Genomic DNA, 20,170 nt, shown 5'->3' on the forward strand with positions numbered 1-20,170 from the left:
CAGATACTTTAGAGACTTTTAAGTGACTCTTGGATAGGCATATGGAGGATAGTAAAATGTTGGGTATGCAGGGTAGTTTGATCTTAGTAGGATAATAGGTTGGCACAACATCATGGGCCGAAGGGCCTGCACTGTGTTGTACTGTTCTATGTTCTTATATGCAGCACATTCAGTCCATCATTTCTGTGCTGGCTATTTGGAAGAACTGTTCAATTAATGCCAGTCCTCTGCCGCTTCCCCATTTTCCCCCCTTCAAGTCGTCATCCAATTATCCCATCCTAGTAGCCACCTGGGATGTTATTGGGTTGTTGACTAATTATGGCTATTAATCCCTTATCAATTAATCTCCATCAGACCCATCAACAAGGCAATGAAACCCCCCCAGTGGTGGAAAGCTTTGGGAATGTTCAGGTTCTTCATTCTTTATTGCTTTTTCTGTGTTTGGAAGCCCCCCAATAATATCACTTTCCAGACTTCTCCATTCCCCCCACACATCCCATGTGGGATTTTCTTGAATGAAAATAATTGGCAAGAGAACCAAATGAGAGATAAATGTCTTTGCACAACATGGTCAGAGTCCCAAGGAAGGTGAAAGTGATGTTGAGGTTTGAGGAGAGATCTTCAGAGCTTAGGAACTTAATGCCTGAGGACAGAGTGAAGGGAACCAGGGAAAGCACCAGAAGCCAGCTGGAAGAGCAGAGATATCTTAAGATGGTTATGAGACTGAAGTTGGTTACAAAGATAGGAAAGGAGAGGCCATAGAAAGATATAAAGATAAACAATGTAATATAAAGATATGGCCAGACAATATAGATTAGCAAGCACAAGGACGATTGATGAATGTGCTGGTGTCAACACGCAACAGAGTTTTGAATAAGTGAAATGCAAAGTATAACAGAGGTGAAGGTCTTTGTGATGGACACACACACAGATATATGCAGATATTCTTAGAGATGCAATCCAATACACACACACACAGATATATGCAGATACTCTCAGAGATGCAATCCAATACACACACAGATATATGCAGGTACTCTCAGGGATGCAATCCAATACAAACACACACAGATATATGCAGGTACTCTCAGAGCTGCAATCCAATACACACACACACAGATATATGCAGGTACTCTCGGAGATGCAGTCCAATATACACACACAGATATATACAGATACTCTCATAGATGCATTACAATATACACACAGATATATGCAAATAATCTCAGAGATGCATTCCAATACACACACACAGATATATGCAGATACTCTCAAGAGATGCAATCCAATACACACACACACAGATATATGCAGATAGTCTCAGAGATGCAATCCAATATTCACACAGATATATGCAGATACTCTCAGAGATGCAATCCAATACACAGACACATGCAGGTACTCTCAGAGATGCATTCCAACACACACACACACAGATATATGCAAATAATGTCAGAGATGCATTCCAATACACACACGTACAAATATACGCAGATACTCTCAAGAGATGCAATCCAACACACACACAGATATATGCAGATACTCTCAGAGATGCAATCCAACACACACATACAGATATATGCAGATACTCTCAGAGATGCAATCCAATACACACACAGATATACGCAGATACTCTCAGAGATGCAATCCAATACACACACACAGATATACGCAGATAACCTCAGAGATGCAATCCAATACACATACACAGAGATATATGCAGAGAGATGAAATCCAACACACACACACTCCCACGTTTCCTTTCTGGCTGTGCAGGACTCTGATTCGAGCAAGATTGGAAGCCTCTCCTCCCAGCTCCCTCCCCCGGCCCTCCTCTCTCCCGGGGCAGTTTCAGATCACTGACCCCTGGGCCAGGCCGGAGAGAGCCCGCGGGATCCCGGATTGTGTGGGGACGCTGCTGTCCCTCTCTCGGCCTCTCGCCATGGCCAGGACGCTGTACCGCGTAGCGCTGCTGTGCCTTGTGCTGTCCCAGGCGGTATCCTGTGAGTATCTCCCTGATCATTGCGCTGTGTCTCCGAGAATCCCTCTCCACCCCTCCCACTCGTCCTCCAGCATTTCCCGGAGCCACCGCAATCCTATTGTTTTTTGTTTGTTTTGGTGCATTTCATCCCGCAAAAGCTTCACAGCAGGGCGGGCTGCTACTGGCCTGGTTATTAAGCGTGTTAGTAACCAGTCACAGATTAATGTTGCGGTCAGTTTCACTGTCATTAGTAGGGTTTTCAAATCCCTTTCAGATTCGTTGTTCCGCAACTAATTGCACAAAACTGGAAGCAAATCGACCAGATTGTAACATCTCACATTCTCTCTCTCATCCTGTTTAATCAGGGTGCAACTGAAGCCCAAGGAAGAGACAATCTTTGACTATTGAATGGTGCAGCTGATCCTGACCTGCGTTTTTCTACAATACAGCTCTCACTGCCCTCGCCCGATTTGTTGCAAATTGTATTGTTTACATTTTCCCACATGACCGTCAGGTTCAAGCAACAGCCTTTGCTACAAATGAAACCTTGTGGGGGGCATTCTGGGTGAAAGGGCTAGTTGGTCATTCAGCTCTCCCAACCCAACCGAACCCACCAAGAAGCTCCCCAGCCAGTGTTGTGCCCTTAGACATTATTATCCTGGTTTTCAAATCCCTCCCAAGCCAATCTTCCTCTCCCCTATCACTGTAACCTCATGGAGACCCACAACTCTCTGCATTCCACCAATTCTGGCCTCTTGAGCATCCCACGATTTCCATGGCTCCACCATTGGTAATTGGCCTGGCCCCAAGCTCTAGAATTTCCTCTCCAAACTTCTCAGCCTTTCTCCTGCCCCCTTTAAGTACTCCTTAAAACCAGACTCATCATTAGTCATTTATTCTAATACCTCTGCATGTACCTTGAGGTGAAGATAATGTTCCAGTGAAGCACCTTGGGAAGATTTGCTATGTTAAAATCACTATGTAAATGCAGCACAGTGGTTAGCACTGCTGCCTCACAGCACCAGGGACCCAGGTTCAATTCCAGCCTCAGGTGTCTGTGTGGAGTTTGCATGTTCTCCCCATGTCTGTGTGGGTTTCCTTCCACAGTCCAAAGATGTGCAGGTTAGGTGGATTGGCCATGCTAAATTGCCCGTAGTGTTCAGGGATGTGTAGCTTATGTGGGTTATAGGGGGATGGGTCTGGGTGGGATGCACTGAGGTTTGGTGTGGACTTGTTGGGCCAAAGGGCCTGTTTCCACACTGTAGGGATTCTATAATTGCAAGTTGGTATTTTTTCTTTAGGTACAAACAGCAGTCCACAAGAGATTAAGGACAGAAATGCCATCTGAATAGTAACAGAAATTGAAGTCACAGAGTTCTGTGTTCACGAGATAGAATCAGTTTAAGAAAGTCATTTTGTACTCTTCCCCCATCCTGCCTTCCATTTTACTTGCTCTACCAGGCCTGGGAGCTCAGTGTCAGTGTTAACAGCTCCATGACTGCCTCTGACATATTCTACAACCACCTCACACTCTCTGGAACTAGCACTTTCCAATGTTGCTACATGCATCCAACACCAAGACCACAAACTCCATCAGTGAACTGCAATCTCTCCATCCATGCATCCTTCTTCAATTCTTAAATGACATCAGCATCTCACCATCTTCCTCTGTGCTCAGAGCTGTAAGTAGAAATGTGAGGTAAAATCAGATGTGAGGACTAGATCAATTTCTCAACGTTCAGCTCATCATGCCTGTGACAAGCCTTGAAAGAATATCCAATCAGTTCCATTCTGCTGTCCCTTCTCCATAACTCTGCAAACTTCCCTTTCTCAACAGTTATTTGTTCCCTTTGGAAATTCCAATGAATCCACTTCCACTGTCTTTTCTCTTTCCCGTGTGATTATAATATTAATTTAAGCCTAAGGAACAATCACAAACCGTTCAACACTGCTCAAGTTGATTTCTGCATTTGTTGTGAATCAGTGCTTCTGACAATATTTTGGATGATGTGGGATGAATGCTAATGCCAGAAAGAGTAGTGCCATGGGAGGCCTGGTAAAGTTTACAGTGCCTGTGTTTTTAGGCAGTCTTCCTGATAGAGTTGTTGAATAGATGCTATCCACATTGTTGTGACATTGAGAAGCTGGGTTACACACTGGACTGAGGTCTATCTTTTCATTACTGTCTCCCTACCCCTCTCTCACCACTCTATCCTCCATTGTTCCTCCTGTTTACCCCTCCTCCTCTTCTTCCTCCTGCCCCCTTGCCACTTTCCAGCTCCTCTCCCCCAGTCTCTTCCTTATTCTGCCCTCTCTTCTCTTCCTCTTATCCCTTTTCACATCCTTCCCCTTCCTGCTATCCCCCTCCTCTACACACCAGCCATTCCACACCCCTCCTTTTCTTGTCTCTCCATTCCAAATGTATGATATGATGATATCCAACAACCATGGTTGATGAATGTAAGTCATGAGGTGGCATTAAAAGACATTACCATGAAAGGTGCCATTGTTGACCTTGACTGCCCCCTGGTGGTCATTCAGCCAAAGAAGTAATTGGAGGGTCAGATCTCCCTGTTGGTTTATGACTGACTAAAATGGGAAGCATTTGTTTGGGAAGCCTCTCAAGAGACTTGTCAAGAACGTGCAGAGGTTAAAATGAGGTGTCGGACAGATTGCACAAACTTCCAAATGATCCATCTACTCAACTCTTCCAGCAGCCATGGGCCTGCACATGGCAGTGTCTGTAGATAGTGCTTTGGGCCTCTCAGCCATTTCAGATTCATCAAACCAGAGTCATCCCTAATCCAAAGGTAGCACCTAAAAAGAAGAAAGAAAACTACATTTCTATGGCATCATTCTTCACCTCAGAATGTCTCAAAGAGGTTTAATTGGAATGGGGTACTTTTAAAGTGTGTCACTATTAAAATGTAAAATTGAAAGTGAGGGACAACAAAGAGAATATTTGATAGGATCTTCTCTCTGCATTGGTTTCACCTGCAGTCACTATCAGTAAATTGGTCAAATCTGCCCAAAGAACTTTTGGTGGATGACTTTTTAAAGTCGAGTAAGTCCTCGCTTTAATTCGCTCTGCTTAATGTCATTGAATTTTAACCTTGTTGATTCTTTGAGTTGATTCTTTTACTAGTTTTCGTTGCCTTTCTTATAAACATTATTTGCGTGCGCTGTCGGTGTTTGAGTTGCGCTTTGACATCGTGAGTCATCATTGTGTATTAGTGTGCCAACTGCACCCCAGACTCTCTCTCTACCTTTTGTTCTGATGGTGGGCAACTGGACATCACTGCGCCAGTGTACCTGGGCCATTCCATTTGCTCTGATCCCAGGGAAGGGAGTGAATCACTGGTAGGAGGAAGGAGCAAGTTGTGGCCGCTCATCCCACGAAATGGGCAGCATTGCAAAGCGGAACTTGGAGATGAGGAACAGAATGGTTGAGGCTGGAGTTGGGCATCGGCAGCGGTAGGTGGTGCAGGGCACTGCTGCTACAGGAACAACCTGTTGGTTTCAGGGCCTGGCCCTAGGACTCTACCCCATCGTGTACAGGGGACAGAGGTGGGATGGGGGGCGGGTGCAGTAACTGTCAATGGGAGAAGCTGGTTTCCCCAATCCTGGGTTTCCAGTAACAATCAGGCATGGAACAGCAGAAAACGACAGCGTTACAGCCATTACCGAAACTTGGTTGAGAGAAGAGCAGGACTGGCAGGTCAACATTCCAGAGTTTACATGTTTTAGGCGTGATAGAGAGGGATATAAAAGGAGTCGGAGAGTTGCATTACTGATTAAGGAGGATGTCACAGTTGCACAAAGAGAGGACATCTTGGAGGGCTCATTCAGCAAAGCCTTATAGGTAGAACTCAGGAATGAGGAAGTTGCTATCACTATGAGGAGGTTATGCCATAGGCCTCTCTATAGCAAGCAGGTGATAGACAAACAGATATGTAAGTAGATCATGCAAATATGTAAAAACAACAGGATTGCTGAAGTCACAAGGAACTGCATCCGCAGTTCTTTCAGTTTTTCTAAGGTTGTTCAAGTGGGTGATTTTAACTTCCCCAATATTAACTGAGTGCCAGGAGCTTAGATGGGGTAGAATTTGCTGGGTGCATCCAGAGGGTTTCTTGAAACAATAGGTAGATAGTCCAGCTGGGGAAGGGGCCGTACTGGACCTTGTACTGGGGAATCAGCCTGGACAGGTGATCAAAGTTTCTGCAGGGGAGCATTTTGGGAACAGCGATCATAACTGTAATTTTTAGTAAAGTTATGGATAAGGATAAGATTGGGTGAAAGTGTTAAATTGGGGGAAGGCTGATTAAAACAGTATTACGCAGGAACTGGAGAAATTAGATTGGGGTGGCTGTTTGAGGGTAAATCCACATTGCTGTGAGGGAGTCTTTTAAAGGCCAGTTAATCAGAGTTCAAGACCAGAATGTTCCTGTGAGGATGAAAGATAAAGATGGCAAGATTCGAGAACCTTGGATGATAAGAAATATTGAAAGCTTAGTCAAAAAGAGAAAGGAAGAATATGGAAGGTTTAGGAAATTGAAATCAGACAAGGTCCTTAAGAAATATAAACGAAAGAGGAAAGGAATTAGGAGGGCTGTAAAGGCCCATGAAATTTCCTTGGCAAGTGGCATTAAAGAGAATCCCAAGGCATTTTATACATATATTAGGAGCAAGAAGGTAGCCAGGGAATGAGTAGGTCCATTCCAGGACAAAGGAAGGAATGTATGCATGGAACCAGAGGAAGTGGTCGTAATTAGTATATTGCATTGGTCGGTGAGTGTTACATCAGTGATAGAGAAATTATTGGAGAAAATGCTTAGGGACAAGAATTATTCACATTTGGAAAAGAATGGATCATTCAGGGATAGTCGGTGTGGCTTTGTGTGGCGAAGGTCTTATCTCACCAATTTGATTTTTTTTTGAGGAAGGGATGAAAATGATTGATGAGTGTGGGTCAATGGAAGTTGTCTACTTTATTAAGATATTTGACAAGGTCCCTTATGGTAGCATGGTCCAGAAGATTAAGTCACATGGGATCTATGGTGAGTTGGGAAATTGGATGCAAAATTGGCTTGGTCATAGAAGTCAGAGAGCAGTTGTGGAGGTCTGTGACCAATGGTGTTCCGTAAGGATCAGTGCTGGGATCTCTGTTGTTTGTAATGGATACTAATGATTGAGATGAAAATATAGGTGGTCTGATTAGTACGTTTGCAGAGGACATGAAAATTGGAGGAGTTGTGGATAGTGAGGAAGGTTGTCAAAGGATTCAGCAGAAGACAGATCAGTTGAAATTTGGGCAGAGAAATGGCAGATGGAGTCTAATCCAGACAAGAGTGAGATGATGTATTTTGGAAGGTCAAATGCAAGAGGAAAGTATACAGTAAATGGCAGGACCGTTAGGAGCATTGATGCACAGAGGGATGTTGGGGTGCAAGTCCATAGCTCCCTGAAAGTGGCAACACACTGGATAAGCTGATAAAGAAGGCATATGGAATGCTTGCTTCATCAGTCAGAGCATTAAGTATGAAAGTTGGCAAGTCATGTCTGTACTGTACTGAGTACAGTTCTGGTCACTACACTATAGGAAGGATGTGGAGGCTTTGAAGAGAGTGCAGAAAAGCTTTATTAGGAATGTTGCCTGGATTGGAGTGTATTAGCTACAAGAAAAGGAAGACAAACTTGGATTGTTTTTGCGACCTGACAGAGCAATGTAAAATTATGAAAGGCATGGATGGAGTGAATATTTGGAGTCCTTTTTCACCAGGGTGGAAATGTCAAATACGCAGGGAGCATAGGTTTAAGGTGAGAAGGGGAATGTTTAAAAGGAGAAGTGCAAGGCAAGTTTTTTACAAAGAGGGTGGTAGGTGCCTGGAACACCCTGCCAGGGGAGGTGGTAGAAGCAGATACGATAGCAACATTTAAGAGCCATTTAGACAGATACATGAACACACAGGGTATAGAGGGATATAGACCATGTGGAGGCAGATGGGATTAGTTTAGAATGGCATCATGGTCAGCACAGACATGGTGGGTTGAAGGGCCCGTTTCTGTGCTGTACTGTTCGGTGTTTGAGAAGAGCATTCCCAGAGAGACAAAAGCAAAACAACACAACCAATTCATTCAAAAAGTACAACTTCCTTCACCTTCAGCTGTTCCTTCTCATTGTTACTGTTGAATTAGTCAGGCTGTGTCTTCCAATTTATGTTCTAATAAAGACTATCCACTTTTGACATCAGATATGTTGCCTTCATAGGAAAGTTGCCCATTGAGGTATCAGAAATAACCATCTAAAATTGTACTATGTGAATTGCAATGCTTTGCCTTGCATTAATCTGGTATTTTTTAAGGTTTAATGACTTGTTTTACAGAATACAGAAACCTAACTCTGGTCTTAACGTTGCTTCTTATGGGAAGCCACACTTCACTTAAAGTCAGGAAAACAAGCACAACTTTAAGTGAGGACTCTGTAGTGAGTGAAACAGGAAATTGAGCATTGAGTGAGTGAACAATAATTCAGCCAAATGTTTTTGCCTTCACACAGTCCTGTCACACCAACGAGCATCACAATTCCTCACCAGATACCGACGGGTAAATGTGATGTTTGAGGAACACAGACAAGGTTCCCTAGAGCGGGAATGCATTGAAGAAATTTGCAATCTAGAGGAAGCTAGGGAAATATTTGAGAACAATCAAGAAACAGTAAGTACTTTATGTTCTTTGCAGTGGACCATCCACAGAATATCATGGACTCAAATCCCATTCTGAAGACTTGAGTAAATAATCCAGGCTGTCACTCCCCATGCAGTAGATGAAGAGTGCTGCACTGTCAGAGAGTCACTACTGAGGGAGTGCTGCACTGTCAGTGGGTCAGTACTGAGGGAGTGCTGCACTGTCAGAGGGTCAGTACTGAGGGAGCGCTGCACTGTCAGAGGGTCAGTACTGAGGGAGCGCAGCACTGTCAGAGGGTCAGTACTGAGGGAGCGCCGCACTGTCAGAGGGTCAGTACTGAGGGAGCGCTGCACTGTGAGAGGGTCAGTACTGAGGGAGCGCTGCACTGTCAGAGGGTCAGTACTGAGGGAGTGCTGCACTGTCAGAGGGTCAGTACTGAGGGAGCGCTGCACTGTGAGAGGGTCAGTACTGAGGGAGTGCTGCACTGCCAGAGGGTCAGTACTGAGGGAACGCTGCACAGCCAGAGGGTCAGTACTGAGGGAGCGCTGCACTGTGAGAGGGTCAGTACTGAGGGAGCGCTGCACTGTCAGAGGGTCAGTACTGAGGGAGCGCTGCACTGTCAGAGGGTCAGTACTGAGGGAGCGCTGCACTGTGAGAGGGTCAGTACTGAGGGAGTGCTGCACTGCCAGAGGGTCAGTACTGAGGGAGCGCTGCACTGTGAGAGGGTCAGTACTGAGGGAGTGCTGCACTGCCAGAGGGTCAGTACTGAGGGAACGCTGCACTGCCAGAGGGTCAGTACTGAGGGAGCGCTGCACTGTCAGAGAGTCAGTACTGAGGGAGCGCTGCACTGTCAGAGAGTCAGTACTGAGGGAGCGCTGCACTGTCAGAGGATCAGTACTGAGGGAACGCTGCACTGTCAAAAGGTCAGTACTGAGGGAGTGCTGCACTGTCAGAGGGTCAGTACTGAGGGAGCGCTGCACTGTCAGAGGGTCAGTACTGAGGGAGCGCTGCACTGTCAGAGGGTCAGTGCTGAGGGAGCGCTGCACTGTCAGAGGGTCAGTACTGAGGGAGCGCTGCACTGTCAGAGGGTCATTTCCGAAGGAACTTTACATTTGAGCATGTTACATCATTAGTTAAACCAGGCTCTGGTTTGCCTCTGAGCTGAATGCAAAAGATACCTCAGTTTTACTTTAAGGAAAGCCAGCATCATTCGTTTGTGCATGTTCAGGTCAATATTTACCCCTCAATCAACCGCAATGAAGCTGATTGTCTGTCATTTTATCACAGTGTTGTTTGTTGGAGCTTGCTGTGCGTTATTTTCCTGGCATATTTGAACTGTTGGTGAAACGTCAGAAATATTTTCTCGGCTATTAAGAACTTTGGGGATGCTGCGAAAGGTTTAGCAATGTGGGGTTGATGACACTGTGCAATGTAAGGTAATCCAGGCCCTAATGAGCTGATAAGTTCTAGTTGTTTTCAGGTTTCTGAAAGGTATACTGTTGGGATGTTTCTTGAGGCTCAGTGGGAACCCTAGTTTGTTTTCCTGTAGCCTCCTCAGTGTCTGGGATGTGTCCTGACTGGTCATGTTGCTGGGGTGACTTTATTTCCTCCTCGTCCATTAATGTTGAGAATTGGAAATTGAATAGTTTCCTGCTGGCCCCAAAGTTCTCTCTTGTCTCTCTGAGGCTCGAGCAGGATGGCCTTTCCTGTGTTTATCCTTGCAGGAGATGTGTTGTTTCAGTTAGCCTCATAGACAAGAGGCCAGCACCTCTCCCATTTCATCCTGGAAAATATTAAAAAGATATTGCTAGTCAACGAGGCAGCAAACCTCTCTCAGTTTGTAATGGTGACTGTGAATCAGAAGCTCAGGCTGATGTCGATTCTGGTTGAGCAGTATATTTTTCCTGATATTTATCTGTCCTTCCTTCCGCAGGAGTACTTTTACCCCAGATATCTTGGTGAGTTTCATTTCTGTATTAATGCTGCCATTGGTCTCTGAACAATTCTGTGTACAAGTTACTTTTTGCTGTCAACATGGTTATTGAGAAACAGCCTGAGAGATGTAGAGGAGGAAGCCAAAAAGTCCTTGAGCCTGTTCCAGCAGTGAGTGAGATTACATCAGTTCTGTGTCTTAACCCTCTTTATTACCTCCATCCTATAATCTTCGAACCACCTCCCAAAATGACATGACTTTATAATTATATAAATATTTACACAATAAGTTAAATATTTTGGAAACAAGGCAACTCTGTCTTTAAAATGGATGAAAAATCTTATAAAGTGTCTTCCAGAAGTCATCCTCATGGATGGAGCTAGAATTAGGACTGGATTGTACTTACCTCAGGAGGAAATCACTCGATGCCTGATAAACTTCAATGAATATTTCCAAGGATAAACAGAAACCTCTTTGTTTAAGGCTGAAGCTTATCTACTGGTTTGTTTTAAATTGAAACATTCAAAACTATAAATGAGTTTATATAACTCGCTGGTTAATTGATTACTCTGAGGACACAAGTTTTGCGATTATGGCAATTGGGACCCATTGCAAAATGAGCCAAAGCCAAATTTGTATTAAAAGCCATGATGTAATCTGTGGTTAACGGAGCCAAATTTTAACTACCAGGAATGTGGATGTTGAAGAGAAGTTACAAGTCAAATTGTTTGAAACCAAACCCAAAGTGACAGCATCAAGATTTCTGGTATATGCACTATCAATAACTTGAGGTGGTGACTCTGCACAAGAGTTTATGGATGATGAAGGTTTAAATTGGTAGACATGAGTGTCCTTAGATATGAAACATTTAAAAGTTATTGCTAGACAGATAAAAACATAAATTCTTAACAATATTGGCTGAGCAGACAAAAAAGGTTGAATTGAAATCAGAATCAGACCAATCCCAGTTAATGCTATGATTGAACAAGTCAGATACCAAAATGCAATCTGGTTTAATAGGTCTCTTTTCTCTTAAGTTAAAATGGCAGCCATTCAGAGTCTAAGAATAAGGGGTAAGCTGTTCAAGGACTGAGGTGAGGAAGAATTTCTTCACTCAGAGTTGTAAACCTGTGGAATTCTCTCCCACAGGAAGCTGTTGGGGGCAGTTTATTAGATATATTCAAAAGGGAGCTGGACGTGGCCCTTGTGACTAAAGGGATCAAGGGATATGAAGAGAGGGTAGGAATGGGATACTGACATTGCATGATCAGCCATGATCATTATTGAATGGTGCTCTAGGCTCGAAGGGCTGAATGGCCTACTCCTGCACCTATGTTTCTTTGTTTCATTGAAATGTAGGCATGCAACGCTGTAGATTTTCTTTAACAGTAAAACAGAAGTTTGTTACGTAAAAGGGGAAAAATAATATAAAACAAACTATGTTATCTAAATATAAAACACAGTTTGAAAAATCTTGAAGTGCACAAAAAAAACAAAGTCTTACTTACCCTCCAACCCCATTACTTTACAGTGAGTCAACCCAGAGAAATTATCCTTCTGATTCAAAACTTTAGGTTGGACTTTAGTTGTTTCTCTCCAGTTCTTTGCTCTGAGCTGTGAAGTCTTCTTAAAGTGCATAAAGCCCATGGAGGTTGAAAAAGCTCCATCAGAGTCCACAGGAATAGAAGGGACCAAGGAAATCCCAAAGCAGACCCAGAGGCAATGAGTGAAATGCCCCACTTAATCAAGGAGCACAAACAAAGTCGCTTGGTAGGAGGACCAAAGCCAAGTCTAGTAAGTGGAAAAAGGCAGAACATAGATCACTCATTCCTGTCAGTGCTAAGTCTCCGAATAAAATTGTAGCAACCATAGACTGAACTGAGTTCAGGGGGCAAACTAGAACCTCTGCATAATTGGGATAAAATAATTTGCAAGCTGAAAGGCAGACTTGTATTGGGTAAAAAAACAATCAAGAGATGAAAATCTTAAAGCAATTGATATACTCAGAAAGAATTGAATTAAATCTGCTCTGATTGGGATTAGGAGAAGCTGAGAGATTTAAAAATATTTAGACAACAAATCAGTCAAGAACATCATACTTTTTGCTTAAGCATGAAAAGGTATCCATGATGTGGAAGTGTGCCCGTGTTGGACAAAGCCAGAAGTCACACTATGTCAGATTATAGTCCAACAGGTTTATTTGAAATCACAAGCTTTCAGAGCGCTGCTCCTTTGTCAGGTGTAAATGAATAACATTTTGCATTTTCTTAACTTTGGTTTCCACAAAGTAATTGTCTAACAAATGAAAGAATATGCATATTTCCAATTTTTCTTGTAAGGGGGAAGGCTGATCACAATATTTGTCTTCTAGCTTTTTTCCATGTTAGATGAGTTTGCCACAACCTTTATTTTGTTCAAGGCTGAAGCTTTGTCTCTGGGTATTTTTAATGCGAGGGAAGAGAATTTGGACTTTGCTGGCTAGGCCAGCAATTATTGCCCATTCCTAATGGACTTTGAGAAGGTGATGGTGAGCTGCCTTCTTAAATGGTGGAGGTAGACGTGCAGTGCTTAAAAGCTAAAAGTGAGGGGACTAAACAAGTTATATCAATTCAAAGTTCACTGACTACTCTGATGACATATTTGGTGTGTTTGTGGTACGGCAAAAATTGATCAATTTCAGTCATGAAAATTGTCATTGGCTCTGAGCCACACTTTATAAGGCACAGAATTCTTGACATCATCCCTGTGAAGCCAGGCTCTACATTTAAGGTCATGCCCATTGTTCTGGACTCTGCCTCGGTGGTAAAGCTGGTAATATCCCTGCCTCTGAACTAGGAGACCCTGGATTCAAGACCCACTCTAGCCACAGAGGAATCCAGTCAGGGGCATGGTGGTGTAAATTAATGTCAGCCCCCAGCCTGGATCAGCGGCCAGATTAAAAAAGTTAATGGGTAATCTGAAGACTGAACCACCAGCAGTCTTAGTGACTCCATTTAAAATGGGGAAAATGGAAAGAGAAACCGAGCAAATTCTCGACATTCCCATGAGGGGAAATAGTTTCTCCGTAACAACGCTTTAATCTCATCAGATAGGTTACTCCTTAATCTTCTCAACTCAGGGAACAGCAAGCCTCGTCCATGCTCCCAGTCCTGGTAATTTAACCCGAATACCACTCCGCTGACTCTGCGCTCCACCCCCATCCAATACCAATACATCCCTCCAGAGGACTGGTACCCAGAACTGAATGTGGTGTTAATTTTTTCTTTATCGTTATGTGTGTCATACTGCGCTGCCCGTAAGAGTGTTTGGGAGTTTTGTTGGTCTGGAATTTCTGAACACTGTTTGGAATTCCCTGAACATGGATTCTCTGTCCCCCGCAGGAAAGGAGATGGGCTCTTTCTCAGAAATGAACAATTTACCACGTTGGTTTGTGGGTCCTGATAAAGGCACCTTTACAGTGCTAATAGAACAGGAGTGTAATATACATACCAGATTGTTCGCTGTCTCCTGCAATGTGATTTGGAATGATTGTGAATCACTACCCCCTCACTGTCCCCATTTCTCCACCCCTCAATTTATCCGTCTTCCCCCCCCGCCAACTCCCTCAAAGAATTCCTGTGTGGTGAGATTCTGCACTGGGAATTTAAATTTTTCTCATTGCCCCTGATCTGTAGCTGTGAGTGTATTATACGGCTCAACCTGTTAGTGAGAATCTACCCTCCAAGTAGGTAGCACTTGCTTTCTTACTGGAACATTGTTACTGTGAGCATTCAGACTTTCTCCTTGCCTCCCCTGCAGATTGTCTCAGCCGCTACCAGGTAGGAGTTCCAAACCAGTACCGCAGTTCCAAAAAATTTCCTGGGGATTTGCGGAGCTGTATTACCGGTAAGTTATGGGAAAAGTGCAGACTGATGGGCATAAGTATATAGTTGAGACTTAAAGTAGGAGAAGAATGTGCCCCACTTTCATGTTTACAGCAGACATGTTATGAGTAAGTGAACAGAATATGATGAACATTTCTCTTTTCAACATACCCTGGCAGATCATGCCTTAAGATTGCAGCTACATAGTATGTGATAGGAGTCACTTATAGTCACTGGAATCACAAACTAAATAGTGCTGGTAAACCTCTACCCTGAAGATCTGAATGAATGAGTATTTTCTACACACAATTCAGAAAATTGTTATGGTTCTAATGCCACCATTTCAGTAATTGGCAGATAGTGAGCATCTGAACCCTGTACTATTTCAGGCCAAGTGTTGTTGTACTTGACCTAATGTGGGAAACTTTCTGTATCATCCTTGAATAAATTACATAATTGTACAAATGCTGCCAGTGGCTCAGTAGGTAGCAGAAGGTTCTCCTCTGAATTAGAAGGTTCTGCTTCAATCGTTCTCCAAACACTGCAGCGTAGGAATCCAGACTGACACTTAAGCTCTTAATTTGTTTAATTGACCGATTAATGAGCTCAGGTCAGTTCTAAAGCCCCACACTCTCTTTTGTCCTCTTGAAAGCTACCGATGGCAGAATTGTAAAAGGAACTTCTGTCGTCGTGATGTAACAGCCCTTTACCTGACAGCCATAAACTTGGTCTAAGAGATACATTATCAAGAACATCTTAAAGGAGGGGAGAGTGTTGGGGGGGGTGGTTTAGAAAGGGAATTCGAGAGCTCAGAATTCTGGACGATAAAGACATGACTGCTAGGGGTGAAGCAATTAAGATTGGTGAAGATCTAGAGAGCAAAATTGGAGGTATGCAAAAGAATTGGACAGTTGTGGGGCTAGAGGAGATTCCAGAAGTAGAGAGGGATGAAGCCATGCAGAGATTTGAATAAAAGTTTGAAGAGTTTTTTCCAATAGTGGAAGGCTAGTTGGGCCAATCCACCTTGTTTCATACAGTGCATGTTGAGCTAATACTTCTTCATGTGTATTCAGCCATGCCATGTTTTATTGTCTGGTATTTGATCCAGAAATTCCAGACCAGTGCAGCCCTTCACCATGTAACCCTGACGGCTCAGTCCAATGTGTGGACGAAGAGGCTGCGTTCACCTGCATCTGTAAGGAAGGCTGGACAGGAGTTACATGTCAGCAAGGTACGTCCCGAATGGATCCCCGAAACTGAGGTCATCGTGCTCGATTTGCATGATTTATGTCAGTGATGCTTTATCAGGCAAGCCACAGAAATGACCCAGGCTGACACCCAAACGGGAATTATAGGCTGTTAACCTGTCCATCTACCTTTGGTAGATTTTGGAGTCAAGAGAGAATTGGCAAAGAGGAAGTGATCATTCAGGCCATTATTCACCCCGGTGTTAGTGCTAGCTGTTCACCCATATCCCTCCAATCAGGTCTCCCTGTCCTCCCTTTCCAAATGATTCTTCATAACCCTTTTTAATGATGCTGTACTGTCCCCTGCAAGTGGTAGAGTATTTCATGTCACTGTTAGTTGCTGAGTATCCCATGTATTTAATCTGGGTTTCGTCTCTTTCATCCCAATGGTATGAAATACTTTTCAGTTACAGTTGTTTAGTTTGAGCTTCCCAATTCTGTTTCCATTTTCAATGCGACCCGAATTGGGGTCCAGTCTCTAATTCTTGTATGTCCTACTTCAGAGCACATGCTAATCCTGCTTTATTAGTTAGACCTAGATCTTGCTCTGCAACCTTCCTCATTGGGCATTAAACACCCAGATTTGGGGAACAGTCCTGAACCCCCTCTGATATTAACTCCACATTTTGAACTGAAGCCTTGTAATCTCAATCAATGATCTGTTAAAATCCTCCATAGTTCTAGTCTGTCTATGTTATAAACATCTCTAATTTGTATTTAAGTCTCTTTGCCATTTGATGGCGTGCTCTGTAATGTGTTACCAAAATAGCAACAAAATCTCTTACTATCTCTTAACCTGGACTGATCCTGTCTGAAGTACATCATTAATTGGAAACCTTCTGGCCTATTGCTGTAATCATTTCTTGCATCAATAATATTACTCCCTCCTTTCTTTATTGTCGCTGTCTCTTCTGACAGTGTGATAACGAGAACATCTTGATCTTGTCTGATTCCAAGTTTCTGCCAAGGCTTTTATCTCTTCCCCTGTGGTTTTGATATTCCTTTCTTCACCAGCCTTTATCTTGAAACCCTTTGTTATCTGCTGCAAGCTGCATTTCTCTTTATGTAGGCATACCTCCATTTCTGATGAAGCTGACCAGCTTTCCTTATCTTTTTGACAAGACACAGCTTCAGGTTAATTCCCCCTCATCTCTCAAGGGAATATTCCATCTTTTGCAAGGGACGTGCTAGTCTAGCCTCAGACTCAGCACACTGCGAAACGAGATCATTGGGCCCATTGTGCCTGTGTCAGAAAGAGCTGTCCAGTTAATCCCACTCGTTGTTGCTCTTTCCACACAACCCTGCAAATATTTCCCGTTCAAGTCATTTTCCAATTCCCTCCGGAAACTTAGTATTGAATTTGCTTCCAATGCCATTACAGTCAGTGTAGGAGCAGCTCACTGTCTACATTTCGGTGTAAAAGTGAGTTGTCGGGAGGATGCAGAGATGCTCCAAGGGGACTTAGAGAGGATCATGAGCGGGCAAACATTTGGCAGATGAAATTCAATGAGGAGAAATGTGATATCCTCCACTTTGGTAGGAAACACAGAAATACAGAGTATTCCTTAGAGGGGGGAGCCTAGAAAATATTGAACTTTAAAGGGACTGGAGGTTACCATGTAGGAACAGCATGTCATTAAGAAGACAAATAGCCTTTATTAAAGAGGATTTGCATAAAGGGGTAAAGGTGTCTTACTGCGTTTATACAGAGCCTTGGTGATTCTTCGTTCTTTCATCAGATGTTTACATCATTGGGAAGTTCAGTATTTCTTGCCAATCCATAATTGCCCTTGAAGTGAATGACATGTCTGGCCTTTTTCTCATTCCTAGGAAGTGGATGTTACTGGCTGGGCCAGCGTTTATTGCCTCTTCCCTAACTGCCCTTTAGGAAATTGGGATGAGCTGCCTTCTTGAACTGCTGCAGTCCATTTGGTATGTGTATATCCACAATGCTAGGGAAGGAGCTCCAGGACATTGGCACTGAAGAAGCAGCAAAATATTTTCAAGTCAGGATAGTGAAAGGTTTGGGGGAAGGCGAGATCTTGTAGGTAGTGGCACACCCATGTATCTCTCTTGGCCTACAGGACAGAAGTGGGTCATGGATTTGGAAGTTTCTGTCTAAGGAGCCTCAGTGAGATTGTACAGTGCATCATGTAGATAGTACACACTGCTGCCACTGAGCGCTGGTGGTGGAGAGAGTGGATGTTTGTGGATGTGATACCAATCAAAGGGCTGCTTTGTTTTGGATAGAGTCAAACTTCTTGAGTGTTTCTGAAGCTGCGTCCATCCATTTCAAAATGCAGTTAAGAGTCAATCTCATTGCAGTGAGTCTGAAATCATATAGGGGCCTGATCATTAAAGAACATCAGATTTCCTTTCCTAAGTAGCATGAATGGACCAGATGAGTTTTCATAACAATGTTTAATAGTTGCTATTACTGAGATTAGCTTTCACGTCCGGGGATCTTAATTAATTTTGTCACTGCTGTGGTGGGATTGAAATCCAGATTCCCAAGGCTTTAGCTTGGGCCTCTGTCATATTAGTCCGATTGTATTGCCATTGTCCCACTATCTCCTGTAGCTGGATCAATGTGTACAGAATTTGATGTCCTTAGCAATGGAAGGATATGCTTGCTATCGAGAGAGTGCATCCAAAGTTTCTAAGATGGCGGGATTCTCTCATGATGAAATATTAAATATACTGTGTCTTTATTCTCTTGACTTTAGAAGAATAAGAGGCGATATCATTTAAACAAACAGATTTCTTACAGGGCTCAACAGGATAGATTCAGGAAGGATATTTTCCCCTGTCTGTGGGTATCAATCTGTCAGGATAAAGGGCAGGCTATTTATGACTGTGGTGAGGAGAAATCTTTTCACTCAAAGAATGGTTAATTTTTGAAATCCTCTTTCTTGGGGGCGGTAGAGGCTCAGTCATTGAGTACGTTCCAGACTGAGATTTCTACATGAGAGAAACATCCAGTGATAGAGGGATAAGTTCAGGAAATAGGTGTTAACGTAGAAGATCACCCACAATCTCAATGAATGACCGACTGGGCTCGAACATGCCCTACTCCAGCCCCTTTTTCTTCCACTCTTATGTTCTAAATAATTTATTCACCTATCTCTTCCAGTTCTTTCCCTTACTGTGTACCTCACCACAGACTTCCAAATGTTAAACTGGATGTAGCTTTGTAATGAAACCTTCATTAATCTGTTCTCCAACTGTCCTCTTCTCTGATTGTCCACCAAAATCTCTATGGGATGAAGCTTTGTCATCACCTCACTATGCAGCAGCAAACATCAGACTCCTCTAACATGGCATTAACCATAGCCAAAGAAAAAATAAACTCTGTTTACGTTCTTTCTACTCTAACCATCTTCATTCTCAGGGTATCACCGGAACATGTGTGTATTGGGGGGCATTTAGTAATCTGTCAACATTTCTCAGTTATGGTGAAAACTATATCCTCAGTGTGTTAAATGCTTGTCTCTAAATCCCAGCATTGTGAATTTAAGTCCCGCTCTTAAGTATAAAAACGTGAGGTGACACTCCAAGTGTCAGTTGTACTGAGACAGAGTTGCATTATCAAAGCAGTGGTGCCTTTTGGTTCAACGTTAACCTGAAGCCCCAGCTGCCCTTTCACCAGGTCCATGATGATGCCACAGCACAACTTCAAGAAAGGGTTAACTCCCAGGGTTTTTGGCCAATATTTGCCCCTCAGTCAACATCAAAAAAAAAGATGATGTGGTCATTTTCACCTGGCTGTTTGTGAGACCTTGCTGTTTAAACTTACCTGCCACATTACAGCAGTATAATACTATACCTCAAAATGTGCATCATTGGCTGTGAAGAGTTTCGAACACCTGAGTGTATAAAAGGTACTACAGAAATGCATGATTTTCACTTTCACTAATCACCCACCAAAATTTGCATTATAGGGGTGAGAACATAGGTTCCTCTGTGGCCCCTTAAGTTTCTTAAGTTAAATGACTTAAAATTTATATTCTGTGCTCCAGAAAATAATTAATATCTGCAGTGATGAGAAAAAAAAAGTTTAAATGTTTAATTGTATTTTGCTGGGAGCTTGGTAACAAGCTAATTGCCAAGAGACAGGATTATCAAATCTTGTCATTTTTTAGCCTCAATTATGCGAAGTTTGATCATGATCAAAGGTACAAACTTATGTCTCAATTTGTGTTGCATAGATATCGATGAATGCCAAAGTGGAATATTGGAGGAGAAAGCATGCAACCATTCCTGTCACAATGTGCCTGGGAGTTATCGCTGCTACTGTGATGAAGGCTTTTATATTGATTCAAATAAACGGAACTGCATTGGTGAGAAACACAGAGGCAAAAGCCCTCAACATATTTTAAAACATTTGGATAAACATTTGACAACACAGTGTGGAGCTGGAGGAACACAGCAGGGCCAGGCAGCATCAGAGGAGCAGGAA

General features: G+C 43.1%; 1 protein-coding gene across 1 annotated transcript in view; it reads left to right on the top strand.

Annotated features, from left to right (window-relative positions):
• The first annotated feature begins 1,784 nt into the window (after nt 1–1,784).
• LOC125483324 (vitamin K-dependent protein S-like) overlaps nt 1,785–20,170 on the top strand; it is a 44,686-nt gene continuing 26,300 nt past the window's right edge. The window contains exons 1-6 of the mRNA XM_048598123.1: nt 1,785–2,003; nt 8,541–8,698; nt 10,602–10,626; nt 14,400–14,486; nt 15,573–15,695; nt 19,920–20,051. Coding sequence (XP_048454080.1) covers nt 1,943–2,003; nt 8,541–8,698; nt 10,602–10,626; nt 14,400–14,486; nt 15,573–15,695; nt 19,920–20,051 — 586 coding nt within the window. The 5' untranslated portion in view covers nt 1,785–1,942. The remainder of the gene's footprint in view (nt 2,004–8,540; nt 8,699–10,601; nt 10,627–14,399; nt 14,487–15,572; nt 15,696–19,919; nt 20,052–20,170) is intronic.

The sequence above is a fragment of the Rhincodon typus genome, chromosome 6 (assembly GCF_021869965.1).
Source record: "Rhincodon typus isolate 14 chromosome 6, sRhiTyp1.1, whole genome shotgun sequence".
NCBI lineage: Eukaryota > Metazoa > Chordata > Chondrichthyes > Orectolobiformes > Rhincodontidae > Rhincodon > Rhincodon typus.